This window comes from Cyanistes caeruleus, chromosome 12 (genome assembly GCF_971803275.1).
Source record: "Cyanistes caeruleus chromosome 12, bCyaCae1.hap1.1, whole genome shotgun sequence".
In the NCBI taxonomy this organism is placed as follows: domain Eukaryota; kingdom Metazoa; phylum Chordata; class Aves; order Passeriformes; family Paridae; genus Cyanistes; species Cyanistes caeruleus.
The window spans coordinates 19,569,274-19,587,405 of NC_141712.1; the positions used below are offsets into that span (position 1 = coordinate 19,569,274).

Genomic DNA, 18,132 nt, shown 5'->3' on the forward strand with positions numbered 1-18,132 from the left:
CACCGTCCCACAGCCCGTGTCACCCAGCACAGCCCCGGCGGTCGCGGGGACCCGCGGGGCGCTGCCGCTCCCGGCCGCCAGGGGACGGCAGCGCGGGCTCCGCCACTCCCGCGGCGCCCCGGCAACAAGTGCCGAGCGCTGATTGGCCGAGCGCCCGCGGGGAGCGCTGCGATTGGTCCCTGTGCCCCATCCGGGCCTCCCCCCGCGGGGCCGCGGGCGGAGCGCGCCGCGCTCAGAACAGCCAATCAGAGAGGGGTGCGCTACGGCAGCAGTAGGGAAAAGCCAATCAGCGCGCGCCGCGCCGAGACAGGCCCCGCCTCCTCCCGGAGACCGCGAAAACGCGGCGGGAGCAGGGAGGGGTGGGCGGGGCCTGGGGGCTGCGCAGCCAATAGGGAGTGAGGGCGCGCGGCGTGCTCGGCCCCGCCCGGTCCCGGTGCGCTCCCGGTGCGATCCCGGTTCGGCTCCGCGGGGCCATGGAACCGGCCGAGGTGGAGTTCCTGGCCGAGAAGGAGCTGGTGACGATCGTGCCCAACTTCAGCCTCGACCGGATTCACCTGATCGGGGTCGGCGGGCCCGGGCCGGGCTGGGGGGCTCCGGGGGGCTGGGCAGGGACCGGGACTGGAACCCCAAAGCACCGCCGGGGGTGACCGAGAACAATCGGGGGGGGCTTACGGGGCAGGGCAGGGTCCGGGTGGGTCTTGGGGGCAGGGACGGGGGATTAGGTGTGGGAATTGGGTTTAAGGGATTGGGATTGAGGTGCAGGAGCTGGGGGGGATCAGGGAGAGGAGCTGGGATGGGTCTGGGGTATTTGGGGACAGGGGGAGGAGATGGGGAAGGGTCGGGATGGATTTGGGATGAAGGGAATGGGGAATGACAGGCACAGGGGGAACCGGGCTGGGAGAAGAGGCAGTGCAGCCCCCCCAGGAGGATTGGGAGGGGGCTGTGCTGTCCCCCACGTTTTTTGGGGTTTGTGCAGCCCCTGAGTCCTGGCTGGGAGTGTCCGGCAGTCCTGGTGCTGACCAGAACCCGGGGAGCCCTCAGGGTGACCCCAGAGACTCCAGGGAGATGGAATTTGTGGCTGTAACTCCTGTGAAACACCTTGAAATAGCAAATGCACTGGAAAGTGGAAAAAGGAATTGGTTATTCCTTCTCGAGGGAGATAAGGAAAAGTCTGAGAGCAAGAATTCTGGGATGTGAGAGGAGGAAATGCAGGATCAAGTGTCTGAGTCAGGCTTTTCCAAATCCTCTGGAAACTCTCACCACATTAGCTGACAAGTTCTGTGCAGTCCAAGCTCTGGTTGTTGCCTGCCTCTCATCCTTAATTTGTTTTCCAGGGAGATCTGGGCCCCTTCAATCCTGGTTTGCCAGTGGAGGTGCCTGTGTGGTTGGCCATTAATCTGAAGCAGAGGCAGAAGTGTCGGCTCATTCCCCCAGAATGGATGGATGTTGGTGAGGATGAAGGCTCTGACCTCAGCTCTGGCCTTCAGTGGGTGCAGTGGAAACATGAAATTCAAAATAATCCGTTTTTCACCATTGGTGGGGAGCTTAATTCAGAAACACAAAGGAACTGAGAGAGAAGGATCTCACCTTCCACCACAGGAATTCTTTATTACTGAGGGTGGTGAGGCTTGGTCAGAAGAAGCTTTAGGGACTTTGGATCACAGAATGCTAGAATTTTTAGGTTGGAAGAGACCTCCAACCTTATCAAGTCCAACTTGTGCCCAGAGCACTGAGTGCCACATCCAGCCATTGCTTGGGCACCTCCAGGGATGGGGAGCCCAAAACCTCCCTGGGCTGCCCCTTCCAGTGTTTAATCACCCTTCCAGTCAGGAATTCCTTCTGATGTCCAAGCTCAACCTCCCCTGGCAAAACTTGAGGCTGTTTCCTCTCATCCTGTCACAAATTCCCTGGGAAAATCTCTGTGAGGAGGGAGACCTTGGAGGGATCCATGTCCCCTGTGCCTCCTCACAGGAGCCTTTTCACACCCTCGCATCGTTGGAGGCTTGGACACTGAGCTGATCCTACAGAAACAACGTGGCTTTTCCTGGGGAGGGGGAAAACCATGGCTGGAGCACTGGAGGCCAGGCAAAACCTGAGCATCCCTGCTTGTATTTTAGGGAAACTGGAGGAAATCCGGGATCAGGAGCGGAAAGAGGACACCTTCACTCCGATGCCCAGTCCCTACTACATGGAACTCACCAAGCTGCTGCTGAACTAGTGAGTAGGAGCTGAGCCGGGCCATTTTCCACCCCACTTCGTGCGAGCACGGAAGATTTTTCAAGCTTTGCTTGGCAGCAGCCCCGGAGGGCGGTGGGGAAAGGGAGAGTTGAGGGAGCTTTATCCCTCAGCCTGCCAAGATTTCACGGCAGCACTTCCCTCATGGTAACTCTGCCTCTCAGGAACTTGGGGATCGTTTGTTCCGTGGCCTCGTAATTGGGGCTGTGCCGCTTTATTGAGCAGCAGCTCAGCGTGGAGGCCTGGAGGATCCGCAACACGTTCCACGGCTGCAATCTGTTCAGCAGCCTCAAGCCTCCAGGCTTCTTCCTTGGCTCTCCTTCAGGAGGAAAGCTCCTCTCCCCTCAGCCTGGGAAGCAGGAGGCCGGGGATATTCCGAGCCTGAGCTCCTGCCTGCTGAGGCATTTCACTTGTAAAATGTGCTGGCTGGTATTTGTCTCAGCGAGGGCTCTGCTGACTTTTTAAGCCCTCGATTAAGCAGGGTGGGCATTCCAGCTCTGGCTTTTCCTCTGGAGAGGAGGCTCCTGGCGTGCTGCTCCTTCCCAGCACGCTCCAGCAGCCCCGACAGCTCTGTCCGTGCGCATCCATCACATCTCCCAGCTCCTTATGGCAGCGCTGAATGGCCTTAATGGGGTGATGTGGCACATCCCATCCAGCCTTTCCAGCTTAATTCTCCCTGATGGAGCCCCGAGCCGGGGATTTCACCGTGCCTGAGCCCTTGGATTCCCCGGCTGGCCGTGACTTTGGCCAGATTTGGAGCCCTCTGTGCACCTCGTACCAGCTGGGCAATTAAAGAGCAGAAGGATTCTAGTGACAACCAGCTGCTGCATTGAAGCCGGGCATTCCTGGGGAAAGAAACCATCCCAGAAATCCCAGCAGGACGAGGAGCAGAGAGGATTTTCATGTGAAGTCGCAGGTTTTTAGCAAACCGCCCTGCGAGCGCCTCGGGGAGGGGTGAGATGGTGACAGCAGCAGTCAGTGACATAAACCACTCGATGGTGACATAACCACACACCCCTCTGAGCCTGCTCTGAGCCTGCCTTTCCTTCCCCTGTCCCAGTGCCTCTGACAACATCCCCAGAGCGGACGAGATCCGGACGCTGGTGAAGGACACGTGGGACACGCGCATGGCCAAGCTGCGCCTGTCCGCCGACAGCTTCGTGCGGCAGCAGGAGGCTCACGCCAAGGTGTGCCAGGGCCTCATCCCAGCAGGGATTCAGCTGCCCCAGGGTGCTGAGGGGTGAGGGATGAGCTGCTGGGAAAAGGCTGGCTTGGGACATGCTTGTCCTGGGTTGTGGGTGCGTCAGTAGGGAGCTGGAGCTGTGTGTGTGTTGAACCTCGTGGGGCAGGGGCAGCTCCTTGTGGGAAGCAGTGGTGGAATGGTTTGGGTTGGCTCCTAAAGGTCTCATTCCACACCTTCCACTAGAGCAGGCAGCTCCAGGCCTCATCCAGCCTGTCCTTGAACACTTCCAGGAATAGGGAATGCTCTTGAGGAGGTGCTGGGGTGCGTCTCTTGACCAGGGCTGGCAGCTGGGTCAGTCCCTTGGGGTGTCACCAAAGGGAACCATGGGCTGTGAGCTGCTTCCCGACTACCTCATCTTCCCAGATCCTGTTCTCTCCCCTTTTAGCTGGATAACTTAACCCTGATGGAGATCAACAGCACCGGGACTTTCCTTACCCAAGCCTTGGACCACATGTACAAGCTCCGGACTAACCTCCAGCCTGGCGAGAGCTCCCACTCCCAGGATTTCTGACAGGGAGCTGGGAAAGAGCTGCTTCATCTGGCAGGCTCCCACCTCCCTGCAGGGACCTCCCGGCCCCTCATTCCCCCCGGGGCCGGCTGGGAATCGCTCCGGAGCATCCCTCGGTGCAGGCGGTGACTCACTGGGCGGATCTCTCGGGTTGTACTTCAGCGAGGGAACTTCTGAGGGCAGCACAGGCCACACGCTGCCTTGAAAGCCATAAATTTCGAGGCGGTGCTTCCATGGATTTTCTTAGAGCCTTGGGGAAAAAAAAAAAAAAAAGGAAAGGAAAAAAAAAAGAAGGGAAGATGTGCTGGCAATGAGGTGTCTGCTGGGGAGATCAGCTGGGAAGCAGATCCATCTGCTCTTTGGAGAAGGACAAAAGAAAATGGTTTTCCCTCTCAGATACCAGGCTGTGGGGAAATAGCAGAATGTCATCCATCTTTGTTTTTGTAATATTTGGGGTTTTAATCTGAAACTGTCTGTAAAAAATAATAACGATAATAAAATAAAAAAAAAATAAATAATTGCAGCTGAAGAACGGCATCAAATTAATCCTGGGCTGTGTCACAAACAATGCTTGGAAAATCCTGCGGCTCCCTCCTTTGGCTCCGGCCCTGTTTCCCTGCGGCAGAGCGACAGGAAAGGGCAGGAGCCAGGCTGGATCAAGGCAGAATCCAGGCAGGATTGAGGTGGGATCCAGGCTGAATCCAGGGCAGGATCAAGGCTGGATCTAGCTGGGATCAAGGCGGGATCCAGGCATGATTCAGGCTGGATCCAGGCAGGATCAAGGCAGGATCTAGGGCAGAATTCGGACAGGATCCAGGCATGATCCAGGGCAGGATCCAGCTGGGATCCAGGCATGATCCAGGGCAGGATCTAGGTGGGATCTAGGCTGAATCCAGGGCAGGATCCAGGCTGGATCTAGCTGGGATCCAGGCAGGATCTAGGCATGATTCAGGCTGGATCCAGGGCAGGATCAAGGCAGGATACAGCTGGGATCAAGGCAAGATCCAGGACAGGATCAAGGCAAGATCCAGGACAGGACCCAGCCGGGATCAAGGCAAGATCCAGGACAGGATCCAGGCATGATTCAGGCTGGATCCAGAGCAAGATCAAGGCAGGATCCAGGCAGGATCCAGGACAGGATCAAGGCAGGATCAAGGCAGGATCCAGGGCAGGATCAAGGCAGGATCCAGGCAGGATCAAGGCAGGATCCAGGGCAGGATCAAGGCAGGATCAGGGCAGGATCCAGGGCAGGATCCAGGCAGGATCCAGGGCAGGATCCAGGCAGGATCAGGGCAGGATCCAGGCAGGATCAAGGCAGGATCCAGGCAGGATCAGGGCAGGATCCAGGGCAGGATCCAGGCAGGATCCAGGGCAGGATCAAGGCAGGATCAGGGCAGGATCCAGGGCAGGATCCAGGGCAGGATCCAGGCAGGATCCGGGCAGGATGCAGCCGGAGCAGGGCTGTGCTGATGGCAGCTGTAATTACTCCCGGTGCCCGAGGGTGCCAGGCTGGCAGCGCTGCCCTTCCCTGAGCATCTGGGCCGGGCTCCCGCTGCCATCTGTGCCCTGCCAGCCTGGGCTGTGCCCCAAGGGGTGGCACAGCGGGAAGGATGGCAGGAATGACGGCAGGAGCTCCCGGGAATGCTCGGAGCAGGGCTGGGGATGCACTCCCCACGGAGAAAGGATTCCTTGCTGTCGTTGTGGAAGAGTTTATTTTGGGGGTTTTTTTGGGGGGGGATGTTTTCAGGAGTTACAGCAATATATTCATAAATACCTAATTACTACATTCAACAAATAATATATTACATTACAATTAATTTCAACATAGTACACTTTGAACATGTTTAGGGTTGGGTTTTTATCCTTTTTTGGGGTTTTTTTTTTGTTTTGTTTCACAGCATCCAACCTGCCCCCAGCAGGCTTTGCTTTCCTCTCCTTCCAGCCCTCCCAGGCTCTGGCACAGCTGCTCCAGCAATTCTGCACAGACACAAACGCTCACCACAACCCTGGGGCGGGGGGAAAATCAGCCCAAAACCCCTGAATCCAGGCTGGTGAGGAGGGAAAGTCAGCACAGGAGCTGCTGCAAAGCCAGGCTGCATCCCAGCCAGGCTCCTCAGCACGGCGAGGGATAAATTGCCAATGATTTTCCATCCCTGCCTTCTTCCCCCTCCCTCTGCCAGGGCACACAGGAAGGGAAAGGAGCAGGGCAAGGAGCGAATTTTGCCGTGTTAAAATTCCCTTCCAAGCCTGGAGTTGGCAGCGGCGAGGCCAGAGGCTGGCGAGGCAATTGGGGATTTAAAAAAGATTAAACTAATTTCTGTCACAAGGGCATTTTGCTTTTTAATCTTGCCCAGCGTTTTTTATTTGGTGAAGCCAATGAGAGAGCAGGGAGCAGGGGGGCTGTAGGGGGGGGTTAATGCTTTCCTTTGCCAGTGCAACCAGGGAATTTAAAGCAGGAAGCAGAGGTCACCTTTTCCCGGAGATGTGAGCTGGTCTCGTGGCGAATTAAAAACAATTTCTAATAAATAATTTAAAAATAACAATCAAATAAAAAGGTTCCCCCGGAGGAGGGGAAGAGGGGCATGCGCTGCTTTTTAGCAACGGCTCAAAATGGCACCGAGCCTGACCCTGGTGGCACCAGGACATCCCTGCCCGCCTGCGGGCACAGCTCCCCGTGGATTGTCCCCAAAGTGCCACCAAGACACCCCACAGGACCCCCTCTCCCCGTGCCCAAACTGCCTTAGAGCCGCTCTGATTGTCTTGGTATGTTTTTGGGGTGGACAAGGACACCCCAGTGCCACCCACCCCTCGACCCTCCGCCCTCTCAGCGCAATTCCTTGGGATTTTTCCTTTGGCAGACGGAGCCTGGGCAAGGCTCAGACACCACCCGGCACCGTGACACCCACGACGACCCAGCTGGAGCAGAAAAAGCCCCAGAAAGCAAAGAAAAAGGGTAAAAATTAAAAAATAAACCCCACACAGGAGGGTGGAAGGGCTCAGCTTCCCAAGGGACTGGTGGTGGGACAGGACCTGCCCCAGTGGAAAAGGGGATTTATTTTTCCTGGGTTTCAGCTCTTTTTTAAAACATTTCAGTATCTTTTCTGGCCTGACCAGCAGCAGTACAAACACTAAAAGCGAGCTAATCCTTTTGCCAAAAGGAAAAAAAAAATAAAAATAAACAAACTAGAAAGAACATAAAAATGGGAGGGGGAAGGAGCGGTGGGGGGGGGAAAAAAAGGAAAAAAAAAAGCAGAAACATCTTAAAAAAAAAGGCAAGCTTTTTATAACAATAATTAAAGCAATAAAAACATACAAAACTTTGTTGTTTTTTAATATATATACACAGTACAAGGCTGAAGCACCTTTTTTTTTTTTTTTTTTCTTTACTTTTCCGCCTGTTCAATCCCAAAGCCGGGGTGACAAAGTGACCCCACGCGTGTCCCTGCCCCTTCCCCGCCAACCAGGAACAAAAAGGGACCTTCAACCAGTTTATTGACTTTATTTTTTGATAGCGAAGTGCATTTCCAGGGGAAACCCCGGGCTGGGGGTGCGGTGCTGGGCCCCCGGGGCCCCGCCGGGTTTAGTGTTGTCGGTGGAGTCTTTCATTGTCTTTTTTTTCTCTTTTTTTTTTTTTTTTTTTTTAGAAAAAACCCCAAAGAACCAACAAAAATGAGCGTTATAAAGTGTGGGTGGAGTGGGGAGGGCTTCAGAGCCGTGGCCCCCGGAGGAGGGGACAGGAGGGGACAAGCCGGGGGCTGCTGGCCGTGGGATGGGCTCCCAGCTCCTCCCGGCTCCCGTTTGCTTCATGCATGGCACATTCTCCATTTATTTCTCTATTTTTATTATTTATTTTTTTTTCCTCTTTTCTTCCTTTTATTATTAATGATTCTCTCGTGGTGGTTCGTTTTTTTTTGTGGTTTTGTTTTTTTGGTTGTTTTTTTTTATTTTATTTTTATTTTTTTTTTTTTAGCTTCAAACCTCCCAGTGAAAAATATTAAATATTCAAGGTAATAAAATAGATTATTATTTCTAGACTATATGTTCGGCCTGGCCCAAGGAGCGTCACCTGGGATACCCCTTGAAATAACCCCTAGACCACTGCATTGCAGGCAAGGCAAGGCACTTCCGCAGGTGATCCAGCTCCGCTTGCAGGCGCTCCCGCTCCGACACCATCTTCTGCTTCTGGCTCCTCAGCTCCTGTGGGGAATGGAACGCTCAGCAGGCACCTCCCGGGGCAGGGAAGGGCTGGGGAACAGGCTGGGAATGGGATACAGCAGGGAATGGGCAGGGCGTGGATGGGGCACTGCAGGAATGGACACGGAGTTTGGGCACTGCAGGGAATGGGCATTGAGAGTTTGGGCATTGAGAGTTTGGACACTGAGAGTTTGGGCATTGAGAGTTTAGGCATTGAGAGTTTGGGCATTGAGAATTTGGGGACTGTAGGAATGGACACTGAGAGTTTGGGCACTGCAGGGAATGGGCATTGAGAGTTTGGGCACTGAGAATTTGGGGACTGAGAGTTTGGGCATTGAGAGTTTGGGCATTGAGAGTTTGGGCATTGAGAGTTTGGGGATTGTAGGAATGGACACTGAGAGTTTGGGCACTGCAGGAAATGGGCACTGAGAGTTTGGGCATTGAGAGTTTGGGGACTGTAAGAAATGGGCATTGAGAGTTTGGGGACTGTATGAATGGACACTGAGAGTTTGGGCACTGTAGGAAATGGGCATTGAGAGTTGGGGAATTGAGAGTTTGGGCATTGAGAATTGGGGGACTGTAGGAAATGGGTACTGAGAGTTTGGGCATTGAGAGTTTGGACACTGAGAATTTGGGCATTGCAGGGAATGGACACTGAGAGTTTGGGCACTGTAGGAATGGACACAGATTTTTTTGGCACTGAGAATTTGGGCACTTCAGGAATGGACACTGAGAGTTTGGAAGGCTGGGTGCCCAAGAAGGCTGGGTGTACAGGGGATGGATACCCACAGAGCCTGGTGCCCAGATGATGGAGTCCCAGGAGATGAGTGTGGGTACCCAGGGGATGAGTGTGGGTACCCAGGAGATGAGTGTGGGTACCCAGGGGATGAGTATGGGCACCCAGGGGATGAGTGTGGGTACCCAGGAGATGAGTGTGGGTACCCAGGGGATGAGTATGGGCACCCAGGGGATGAGTGTGGGTACCCAGGAGATGAGTGTGGGTACCCAGGGGATGAGTATGGGCACCCAGGGGATGAGTGTGGGTACCCAGGAGATGAGTGTGGGTACCCAGGGGATGAGTATGGGCACCCAGGGGATGAGTGTGGGTACCCAGGGGATGAGTATGGGTACCCAGGGGATGAGTGTGGGTACCCAGGGGATGAGTATGGGCACCCAGGGGATGAGTGTGGGTACCCAGGAGATGAGTGTGGGTACCCAGGGGATGAGTGTGGGTACCCAGGGGATGAGTACCCAGGGGATGTGTGTCCAGGGGCTGAGTGCCCAGGGGCTGGGTGCCCAGGGGACGTGTGCCCATGCCCACTCACCGCCATGCTGTGTGACAGCTGCTCGGCTGTCAGGCTCAGGGTGTAGTGCTGCGCCTCCAGCCGCCGGCACTGCGTCTGCAGCACCTGGCGCTCCAGGTTTTGTTCTGCAACATCCAAAGGACAAGGGCTGAGCACCAGCTCCTCTGGCTCCATGCACCACCCACAGAGGGGGCCAGCCCTGCTCTGATTGCCCCCAGCATCCCAGAGCATTCCCAACCCTGGCACTGCCTGTGGGGAGCCTTTAGGTCCCACTGGGAGGACACTGAGCAGCTGTGAATATCTCAATTTTTCATGCATACATCACGTTTTGCAAAAACAGCAACACTGCCTGTTGCTTTCATGCTGCTCCTGCATTGCTGGAGATCCCCCAGTGCTTCCCCAGCCCATCCCAGCAGGAATCAGTGACACCTCCCAGGGGAAACCAAACCAGAAATTGGCATTTCACCCTCCCTGCCCAACACCCTGCACCCCCCCTTACCTTCTATATGTTCCTGGTAAGCTTCAAAAATTGCCTCGATCCCTTGCCACTTGGGCCTGGGGTAATCTTCCTCCTCTTCCTCCTCTTCCTCCTCCTCCTCCTCGTCCTCGGAGGCGGAGTCCCGGGCCAGGGGGGGCAGTGGCCGGAGCGGCCCCTCGGCCGTGCCGTTGTGCGGGGGCCCGGCCAGGCGGGTGGACGCCTGCAGCTCCGGGATGTTGTAGTGGATGGAGGTGTCCAGTTTGTGGTTCTGCTCCGCCGTCAGCGCCGCCGTCCCCCCTGTGGGCAGCCACACTCAGCCCCTGCCCACTCCCCACGCACCCTTCCAGGCATTCATTCCACCCTTTCCCAGACTTTTCAGGGGCTTACAGCATCTTCTGGGGGTTTTTACCACTCCTTGTATTCTTTATTTATTTATTTCATACACTCAGCTGAGTGAGTTTGGAGGCTTTGCAGCTGTATGATCCCTAATTTTTAGCTTCAGCAATGAGCTCCTGGGATGTTCCAGCAATGAGGTTGCCAGTGCCAAACCCCTGTGAGGGGACAAGGGGGTGATATCCCAGTACCCAACCAGCTCCCTGCATCCCTGCTGCTTTTTATGGACATCAGGGAGAATTTCTTCATTGGCAGGGCTGTCAGACACTGGGAGGAGCTGCCCTGAGAGCTGGTGGACTCCCCACCCCTGGAGGGTTTCAAGAAGGGCTCAATGTGGCACTCAGCGCAAAATCTCACTCTCCTGGATTCTTAAGCACTTTAGATTTGTAAGTGAGGCCTGTAAGGAAGTCATTGCAGTGTGGTATGGTAAATTCCATATGAATCCCTAGCTAAATTGTTTAAGTTATCAATTAAGTTTAAATGCTGTTAAGTTAAATGCTGCTGGGCCTTTAAACATAACCTGTTGATCAAGTCCAGGCTCAGTTTAGCACAGGGGTCTGCTCTGAACTTGTGACTTGAGGGTGTCCCCCTTCTTTCTGTCCTTACCCTTTCCCCCTTCTCCAGCCTTCACACAAATTATTTGGGGGTTTATTTATTGACTTTGGACTTTTGTTTGCTCAGAGTGCTTTAACCATCTAATAAACAGTAGAGTGAACCTTGCCAAAGAACTTTGTTGTGATAATCCTGTTTTTACCTGGTTTTACCCTAAACCTGGTTCCGCTGGTGATTCTTTAAGTGGCTTTAAAACAGCGATTCCCAACAACTTCCCGTTACCTTTGTGCTTCTGCAGCGCCTTCTGCGTGGACTGCAGCACCGACTCATGGAACTGGTGGGCAAATTCCTCGGCAATGAAGGGCTCCCAGGGCTTGCTCTTGCCGTTCATGCTGTGGGACAGCGGCACAGGGATGTCCTTGGGGAGGGGACCCCTGACGTAGCTGAGGATGCTCAGAGCCTTCTTCCCGGGGTGCCCATCGCTCAGCCGGGGCTTCTCCGGCGCTGTGCCCGCCTCCTTGGGCCTGGCTGGCTCCTGGGGTCTCAGCTGCTCTAACCTGGAGGCTTCCGCCGCCTTCGGCACCTCGGGCACGGAGACGGCGATGCCCACGGGTTTATCCAGGTCCAGCAGGAGCGGCGGCACCGGAGGCTCTTTGGGAAGAGGAGGAGCAGTTGGCTGCAGCTGGAGTCCGTGCTCCCCTCGAGGCAAAGCCGTGCCCCACAGCCCAACACCCAGGGAAGGACTCGGGGCGCTTACCAGTGCTGGGGGCACCGGGGCTGTCCCGCGGGGAGCTCTTCACCACCACGGCGGCCGGCGTGGTCTTCTGCTTCATGGCCTGGAGCATCTCCACCAGCTTCTCCTTGTCTGCGGCATGGGAAGCTGAGGTTTAGTGTAGCCTCTGCTCAGCAGAGCAAGCTCAGGGCCCCAGGCAGGTCCCCTAGGGCACCCCCAAACCCCAGCGTGCGCGGGCCATGGCTGTTACCTTTCCTCTTCTCGGCGCTGATGTGCGTGAGGTTGAAGATGGTGAGGAAGCGCTTCTTCTCCTCGAAGTTGGGGCTGTTGTTCATCTCGTCGGGGCTGTAGCGGGTGGAGAGCGGGAGGCGCGGGGAGGGCGTGCGGCGCTTGTTCTGCACCGTGGGCGGAGAGGGGCTCCGCTCCCGCAGCATCCGCCGGCGCTTGCGCCGCTTCTGGCTCAGCAGTTCCTCCTTCTGCTGCTGCGTGGTGAGGCCGAAGAGCTGCAGGAACTCCAGCTTCTGGGTGACCAGGGGGAGAGCAGAGCAGGGTCATCCCCCATCCTTGTCTTCATCCCCATGCCATTGGCAATTCCCATCCTCATGCCCACCCTCATCCCTGCTGCAATCCCCATCTCTATTCGCATCCCTATTCTCATCCCCATTCCCCCAATCCTCATTTTCATTCCTGTTCCTATCTCCATTCCCATTCCCATCCCCATCCCTAATCTCATCCCCATTCCTCTCATCCTCATTTTCATTCCTGTTCCCATCCCTATCCTCATCCCACCTCCATTCCTGTTCCAATGCCCATCCTTCCCTCCATCCCCATTTCCATGCCCATCCTCATCGCCCCCATCTCTAAGCCCCTGGTGCCTCTGCACACACGCGGGGATGGTGGCTGTATTGGGCACTGGGAACTGGTGTAATGGAGGGGCTGCTCCCCCAGGGGACAGGGAGGGGACAGGGAGAGGACAGGGAGGGGACAGGGGGTGCCACCAGTACCTCAGAGGACGTGTCCAGCTTCAGCGGGGGCTGCTCAGCCACGCAGCGGAGATGGGCCCGCACCTCCTCCTCGTCACTGTCATCACAGGAGTCATCCAGGTCATAGTAGTACCCTGGGGGTGGGGAGAGGCTGGCATGAGGCTGGGGACAGCTTGGGGACCTGCTGGGACCCCAGGGAATCTTCTGGGGAACTCCACTGGGGAGGGGGGTGCAGCAGGGCGGGATGTCAGAGAGGAGTGATGTGGATCCAACACAGGGCCCAGCAGGGTGAGGGGAGCCCTGACCCCTCTCCAGCAGCTTTGGGACCTCGGAGGGCATCGCCCATCCCTGAGTATCCTCCTGGCATTGCTGTGGGATGGGTGGCAGGGGCTCAATGGGGCACAGGCTGCGGAGGCTGTGGCTGAGCCCCCATCCCACTGGAGTGGGGACAGCAATTCCAGCCCCTCCCAGCTCTCCGTCTCCTCCTCACTGCCGTTTTCATCCCCACTCCAGCAGCCCCATCAATATTTAAAACCCTCGTATTAGCTCCAGTTCATCATTTATTCATCGGGCATGTCTGGAGCGCAGGGTTTACCGAACCGCTCGGATGCGGGAACGTCGGCATCCCTGGGAGACCCCCGGCCATGTCCCGGTGCCCGGAGGGGACATCCCCGGTCCCTCACCTTTCTCACGGGCCTCGCGCCGCCGCCGCTCCTCCAGGTCCAGTTTGCTGACCAGCCTGCGGTGCTGCTGCACGAACTCGTCGTAGATGTACATGGGGTCCTGGGCGCGGGGCTGGGGGGGCCGGTAGGGCGAGCTGGGCTTGGTGGCCTCGGGGAACGGGGTGGCCGGGGCTCTCTGCTGGCTCAGGATGCTCTGAGTGGATTTTTCCAGCTCAGCTAGGAAGGGGGTGTGGGTGAAGGCCCCGTGCTCCGGGGCGCCGGGCTCCCGTCCCGGGGGGTATTTCTCCAGAGCATCCCTCTTCCTCGGGCCCTCCTCCAGCTTCTCCGGGCAGAAGACCCTCTCCACCTTGACCAGCGGGATGCCCTGGCGGCCGGGCTCGAAGGGCGCTGGGTGGCTGTGGAGGGCGTGGGGCTCAGGGAGGCGCCGGGGAGGGTCAGGAGGGCTCTCCATCAGCGAGACGGGGTTCCAGAGGGACGTGGTGACGGGGTGGTGCTGAGGTTTGGGGGAGATGAGGGGTGGGGGCCCGCCAAAGTGCTGCCCTGGCTCCCGGCTGCTCGGCTCGTGGCGGCTCGATCCCAACCTGCGGGGAGAGGAGAGCACCGGGGAGGTGAGGAGCTGGCACTGATACCGGAGAGCTGGCAGCGCTCCAGCCCCGGGGGATTTTGGGGAGAAACATGCCTGTCAGGAACACCCAGAGGAGTTTGTGCATGTGGGGCTGCCACACTTGTCCCCTCCATGCCACAATCCCGAGGGATGGGGACAGAGTTAGGGCTGCGCATGGGCAGGACGGGCAGGGATGCGGCTGCATCCCAGGAGCGTGGGGCTGGAGACCCCAGCGCTGACCCCTGTGTGGGGACAAGCGAGCCACCGGTCCTGGCAGAGCCCAGTGGCAAGGGCAGCACCCCAGTGCAGCCCTCCTCTGACAGCCAGAGCCGGAGCCAGCCCGTTTGTGGGATAAATATTTCATGTGCCCAAGCTGTGCATTTAACACTTTTCCGCTCCAGCGCCCCGGAGCTCTGCACGCGGAGCAGCGGGTTCAGCTCAGCCATGGAGTCACCAGCGGCGGGGAGCACTGCCTGCCCCCCGGGATCCACCCCTCTCCCACCCCCCTGGATGTGGGAAAAGGATGGGGATGGAATATCCCCAGCTGCAGTTTGGGGGTGACCTTGCTGCCTCCTCTCTGGTTTGGGGTGGGAAGAGAGGATGGGGAAGGGAGCCTGCGGCGGGCGCTCGCCTTTGTGCCGCCCCATGATCCGCTCCTTATTATCCTCGATGAGCCGCGCTAATCCCCTGGATACCCAAAAATAACAAAGGGAGCAGGCGGCAGAGCTGGCTGGATGAGCCTGCACTGCTTAAGTGCTCAGCCACGGGGGCGAGCAAGGCCCTGTCAATCAATCCGGGGGTGTGCGCACGCTCTGCTGCCCCCCAAACTGCCCAGGCTCGGCGCAGGTGCCCCCCAAATGAGGCATCCGCAGCCCGGCCCCACTGCCCACGAGGGGGGAGCTGCAATTAGTGGTGCTGGTGGCTGGGCAGCACCTGGCCACTCTCCGCTGGCCCCCGGCCACCTCCCGGGCTCGGTGCCTGGCGCCGCGCAGATGTCGGGCACCGGGAACGCCTGGCGCTGCCAGCACAGCCGGCCTGGCTGGCACCGTGTGGCAGGAACCCGCTGGCACCGTGGCTTTGGCTCAGGGGATGTGTGAGGGGCACGGCCGTGGGGTGGTGGATGCCTGATGGGGGGCAGAGCTGGGTAATGGGGTGGGTACAGCCACAGGTTGGGGGTAGAATCCTACAAATCATCACATCACGGCATCATGGAATGGTGTGGGGCAAAGGCACCTTAAAGATCATCCTATTCCACCCCCTGCCATGAGCAGGGACACGTCAAACCTGGCCTTGGACACTTCCAGGGATCCAGGGGCAGCCAGAGCTGCTCTGGGCACCTCTGCCAGGGCCTCAGCACCCTCACAGGGAGCAATTCCTTCCCAATATCCCATCTAACCCTGCCCTCTTTCTATATAAAGGCATTCCCCCTGTCCTATCGCTCCTTTCCCTTGCCTAAAGTGCCTCTCCAGCTTAAGATCCGGATATTCCAGCAAGGACAGCTGCGACACAGGAAAACTCAGCTCAGTTTTAGCGGAAAGCTCCATCCCTGGAGCGGGGCTGGCAGTGTCCCTACCTGGGGTGCTCGGGCCGGTGCTCGGGCTCGGCTTGGCTCGGGGCACGGCCTATGTCCAGGTGCTGCTCCAGCACCTGCTGCCGGAACTCCGAGACTTGGGATTGCCGATCCTCCTTCTCCTGGCGCAGCCGGCGCTGCCGGGCCAGCCACTTCTCCTCCTCGTTGGTGCGGTGGATGAGCAGCGCCGTGGCCGCGCTGCTCCCGGGCAGAGGGAACACGCTGTGGTTGGGGATGAGGCTGGGCACGGGGTGGTGGGAGCCCGGTGGCGGGTGCAGAGGGTGCTGGATGGGCTTTGGTGTGGGCAGCACCGAGTCCTTGAGTTTGTCTGCGGTGGAAAAGGGGTGATGGAGAGTCAGGCTGTGGATGAGGGGAGGTATTTTGGGGTGAGCATCCCAGTGGGAGGGAGGGAGCTGTGGGGCAGCCACCGGTCAGAGCTCGGCACAGGGGGCTTGCTGCCAGCCCAGCTGCCCGGCACGCAGCGGGCACGGTGCCAGCCTGGCCCGAGTCAGATGGCACAGGCACCGCGCCGCCGCTCCGAGCCGCCGCAGCTGGGCTCCTGGCAAAGCGATCTGGCAGCCGGGACAGCCCATCCCCATCCCCAGCCACCTCCCGGGGCCACCAACCCCCTCGGTTTGGCCATCTGGAGGGCAGAGGGGACGGAGGCGAGCTCTGGCAGCGTTACCTGCTCTGCTGGGTGCCAGCGGCTCCACCGGCTTGCCCCGTTCCTCGGCCGGGTGCCCCCGCAGCCCGTGCAGCTCCGCCACGGGGAGGAAGGGTCCCTCCATGGCTTTCACCATGCTCAGCTCCTTCTCCCGGGCACGCTCCCGCTGCCTCTCCAGCTCCCGTTCCCGCTCCTTTTCCCGCTCCCGCTCCAGCTCCTTCTCGCGCTCCCGTTCCCGTTCCCGCTCCTTCTCCCGCTCCCGGTCGGCTTCTCGCTCCCGCTCCTTCTCCCGTTCCCGCTCCCGCTCCCTTTGCCGCAGCTCCTCGTCCATTTGCAGCCTGCAGAGAAAAACCAAAAAGAAAAGCACCAACCCCAAACATCCCCCCTTGGAGCACCCCTAAAATCAACCCTGGAGTCCGTCAGCATCCCCAGGAACACCCTTGAACCTCCAGAGCACCCCCAAACAATTCCTGGGCACCTGCCAGCATCCTCTGCAGCACTCCCAAATCCCTAGTCACCTGTCAGCATTCCTAGAGCACCCCAAAACCACCCCTGGCCCCCTGTCAGCGTCTTCTGGAGCGCCCCATCCATCCCCCCACCCTCCCGTACCTCTCGGCGGCGAGGCTGGAGATGCGCTCGGACTGCAGGGCGGAGAGGGAGGAGTGGGAGAGCTCGGGGGGGTACCGGACCCCCGAGAGGTGCAGGTGCATGGCTGAGGGGTGCAGGGGGGGCAGCGAGCCCGGCGCTGGCAGCGGGTAGAAGGGGGACCTCAGTGCCGACAGGCAGTACGACTCATCCATCCTGGGGAGACAGGGATGCTCAGAGGGGCAAAGAACCCCCCAGTTCCCCTCCCAGGAGCCAGATGGGGGCTGCCTTCTACTGGGAGAAAGGGATGCAGAGCCCCAAAATGCCCTCAGTGGATCGTGCTCCCACCTCCCAGTACCCCAGAGCTCATCCAGTGGTATCTCCCAGGGATCCCAAGGCTGGCAGGTGCCCACCTGAAGGCAGGATGAGGGAAGGGGTGATGTGTCAGGTAGCTGGGGTGGTAGTAGGCGGCGGCAGTGGCCGGGTCGAGGCCGAGGGGCGGCAGGGAGGACATGCGGAGATCCTCGGCCGTGTGGTAGGGACGGAAGCTCCGCAGGTAATCCTCGGTCACCGCGCTGGGAGGCACCACGTGGTGAACCGGCCTCTGCAGGCTGGGGGGATGCAAGGAGATGGTCACCATCCCTCCCTGTCCCCCTGGGGTGATGTCACCTCCCCCAGGAGGCAGCAGAGCTTGCAGGGGACAACTCCACCCTGCTCCTGTCCATTCCCAGCAGACTCACTTGAGAGGAGGGAAGCGGGAATCCTGGACCACGGAGCTGGGGGGCAGCCCGAAGGAGTAGGGGGTCCCCAGGAGGTGGGAGGGGACAGTGGGACCCCCCGCTTTCTCCTGCGTCAGGGGGGGCTCCGAGATGAGGCGCTCACGGCCGGCGCTGCTGCTGCTGCCTCGAGACCCTGCTTCCTGCTGGAAGGCAAAGGGGCAGGAACGCAGAGATGAGCATCAGGGGACAGCAGGGGATGGGGAATCCCTCCTGTGTCCCCACCCCCAGGACGCTCAGGAGGTCCCCGGTGTGCCCTGGCTGGCACCAGTACCCAGGGAAGGATCCATGCACTAAGGCATCTCCAGCATCCAGGCTTTGGAAGGGCAGCTGGAGGGGTGGGAGGGTCTGGGAGGTTAAACCGGGGGGGCCCCAGTGGGAAAGGAGGTGCTGAAGCCAGGGCAGAGCTGAGGGCAAGACACCCATTACCTGCCTGCAGATTTATGGCTGCTTTGTTCTCCTGAGCTATTAATCATCCGGGGAGGAGTGACACGGCCGGGGGAAATCCAGCCGGCCTTTGATAAGGGCCATAACCCAGGGGTCAGCCCACAGTCCCCCCGGCACCCCCGGCACCAGCACCCTCCCACAGGGCCTCATCACCAGAGCCGCTTTCCATCAGCTTCCACC

The 18,132-nt window shown here is 58.7% G+C and overlaps 2 protein-coding genes across 4 annotated transcripts in view; one reads left to right on the forward strand and one right to left on the reverse strand.

Moving 5' to 3' along the window:
* Nucleotides 1–284: 284 nt before the first annotated feature.
* On the forward strand, nucleotides 285–4,515 carry GINS2 (GINS complex subunit 2). The gene is made up of 5 exons (XM_086847478.1): nucleotides 285–563; nucleotides 1,335–1,449; nucleotides 2,118–2,217; nucleotides 3,296–3,422; nucleotides 3,864–4,515. The coding sequence occupies exons 1-5, from the start codon at nucleotides 474–476 to the stop codon at nucleotides 3,987–3,989; spliced, it is 558 nt and encodes a 185-aa protein (XP_086703604.1). The 5' UTR covers nucleotides 285–473; the 3' UTR covers nucleotides 3,990–4,515.
* Nucleotides 4,516–7,822: 3,307 nt separating this feature from the next.
* GSE1 (Gse1 coiled-coil protein) overlaps nucleotides 7,823–18,132 on the reverse strand; it is a 99,893-nt gene continuing 89,583 nt past the window's right edge. Inside the window, exons 5-17 of one of the 3 annotated variants that reach the window (XM_086847200.1) lie at nucleotides 17,470–17,651; nucleotides 17,143–17,340; nucleotides 16,754–16,945; nucleotides 16,166–16,482; nucleotides 15,484–15,808; nucleotides 13,307–13,887; nucleotides 12,645–12,757; nucleotides 11,891–12,161; nucleotides 11,665–11,787; nucleotides 11,190–11,558; nucleotides 9,984–10,259; nucleotides 9,506–9,609; nucleotides 7,823–8,183 (exon numbers count right to left, since the gene is read on the reverse strand). In XM_086847200.1, coding sequence (XP_086703326.1) covers nucleotides 8,049–8,183; nucleotides 9,506–9,609; nucleotides 9,984–10,259; nucleotides 11,190–11,558; nucleotides 11,665–11,787; nucleotides 11,891–12,161; nucleotides 12,645–12,757; nucleotides 13,307–13,887; nucleotides 15,484–15,808; nucleotides 16,166–16,482; nucleotides 16,754–16,945; nucleotides 17,143–17,340; nucleotides 17,470–17,651 — 3,186 coding nt within the window. In that variant the 3' untranslated portion in view covers nucleotides 7,823–8,048. The remainder of the gene's footprint in view (nucleotides 8,184–9,505; nucleotides 9,610–9,983; nucleotides 10,260–11,189; nucleotides 11,559–11,664; nucleotides 11,788–11,890; nucleotides 12,162–12,644; nucleotides 12,758–13,306; nucleotides 13,888–15,483; nucleotides 15,809–16,165; nucleotides 16,483–16,753; nucleotides 16,946–17,142; nucleotides 17,341–17,469; nucleotides 17,652–18,132) is intronic. The other 2 variants (XM_086847201.1, XM_086847202.1) reach the window with 2 other exon arrangements.

Bases quoted from the DNA above. Each gene is read 5' to 3' on its own strand.
- GINS2 (XM_086847478.1), top strand. From the start codon at position 474: ATGGAACCGGCCGAGGTGGAGTTCCTGGCCGAGAAGGAGCTGGTGACG. The intron at 1,450-2,117 runs GTGAGGATGAAG...CTTGTATTTTAG, and splicing joins CCCAGAATGGATGGATGTTG to GGAAACTGGAGGAAATCCGG. The intron at 2,218-3,295 runs GTGAGTAGGAGC...CCCCTGTCCCAG, and splicing joins ACCAAGCTGCTGCTGAACTA to TGCCTCTGACAACATCCCCA.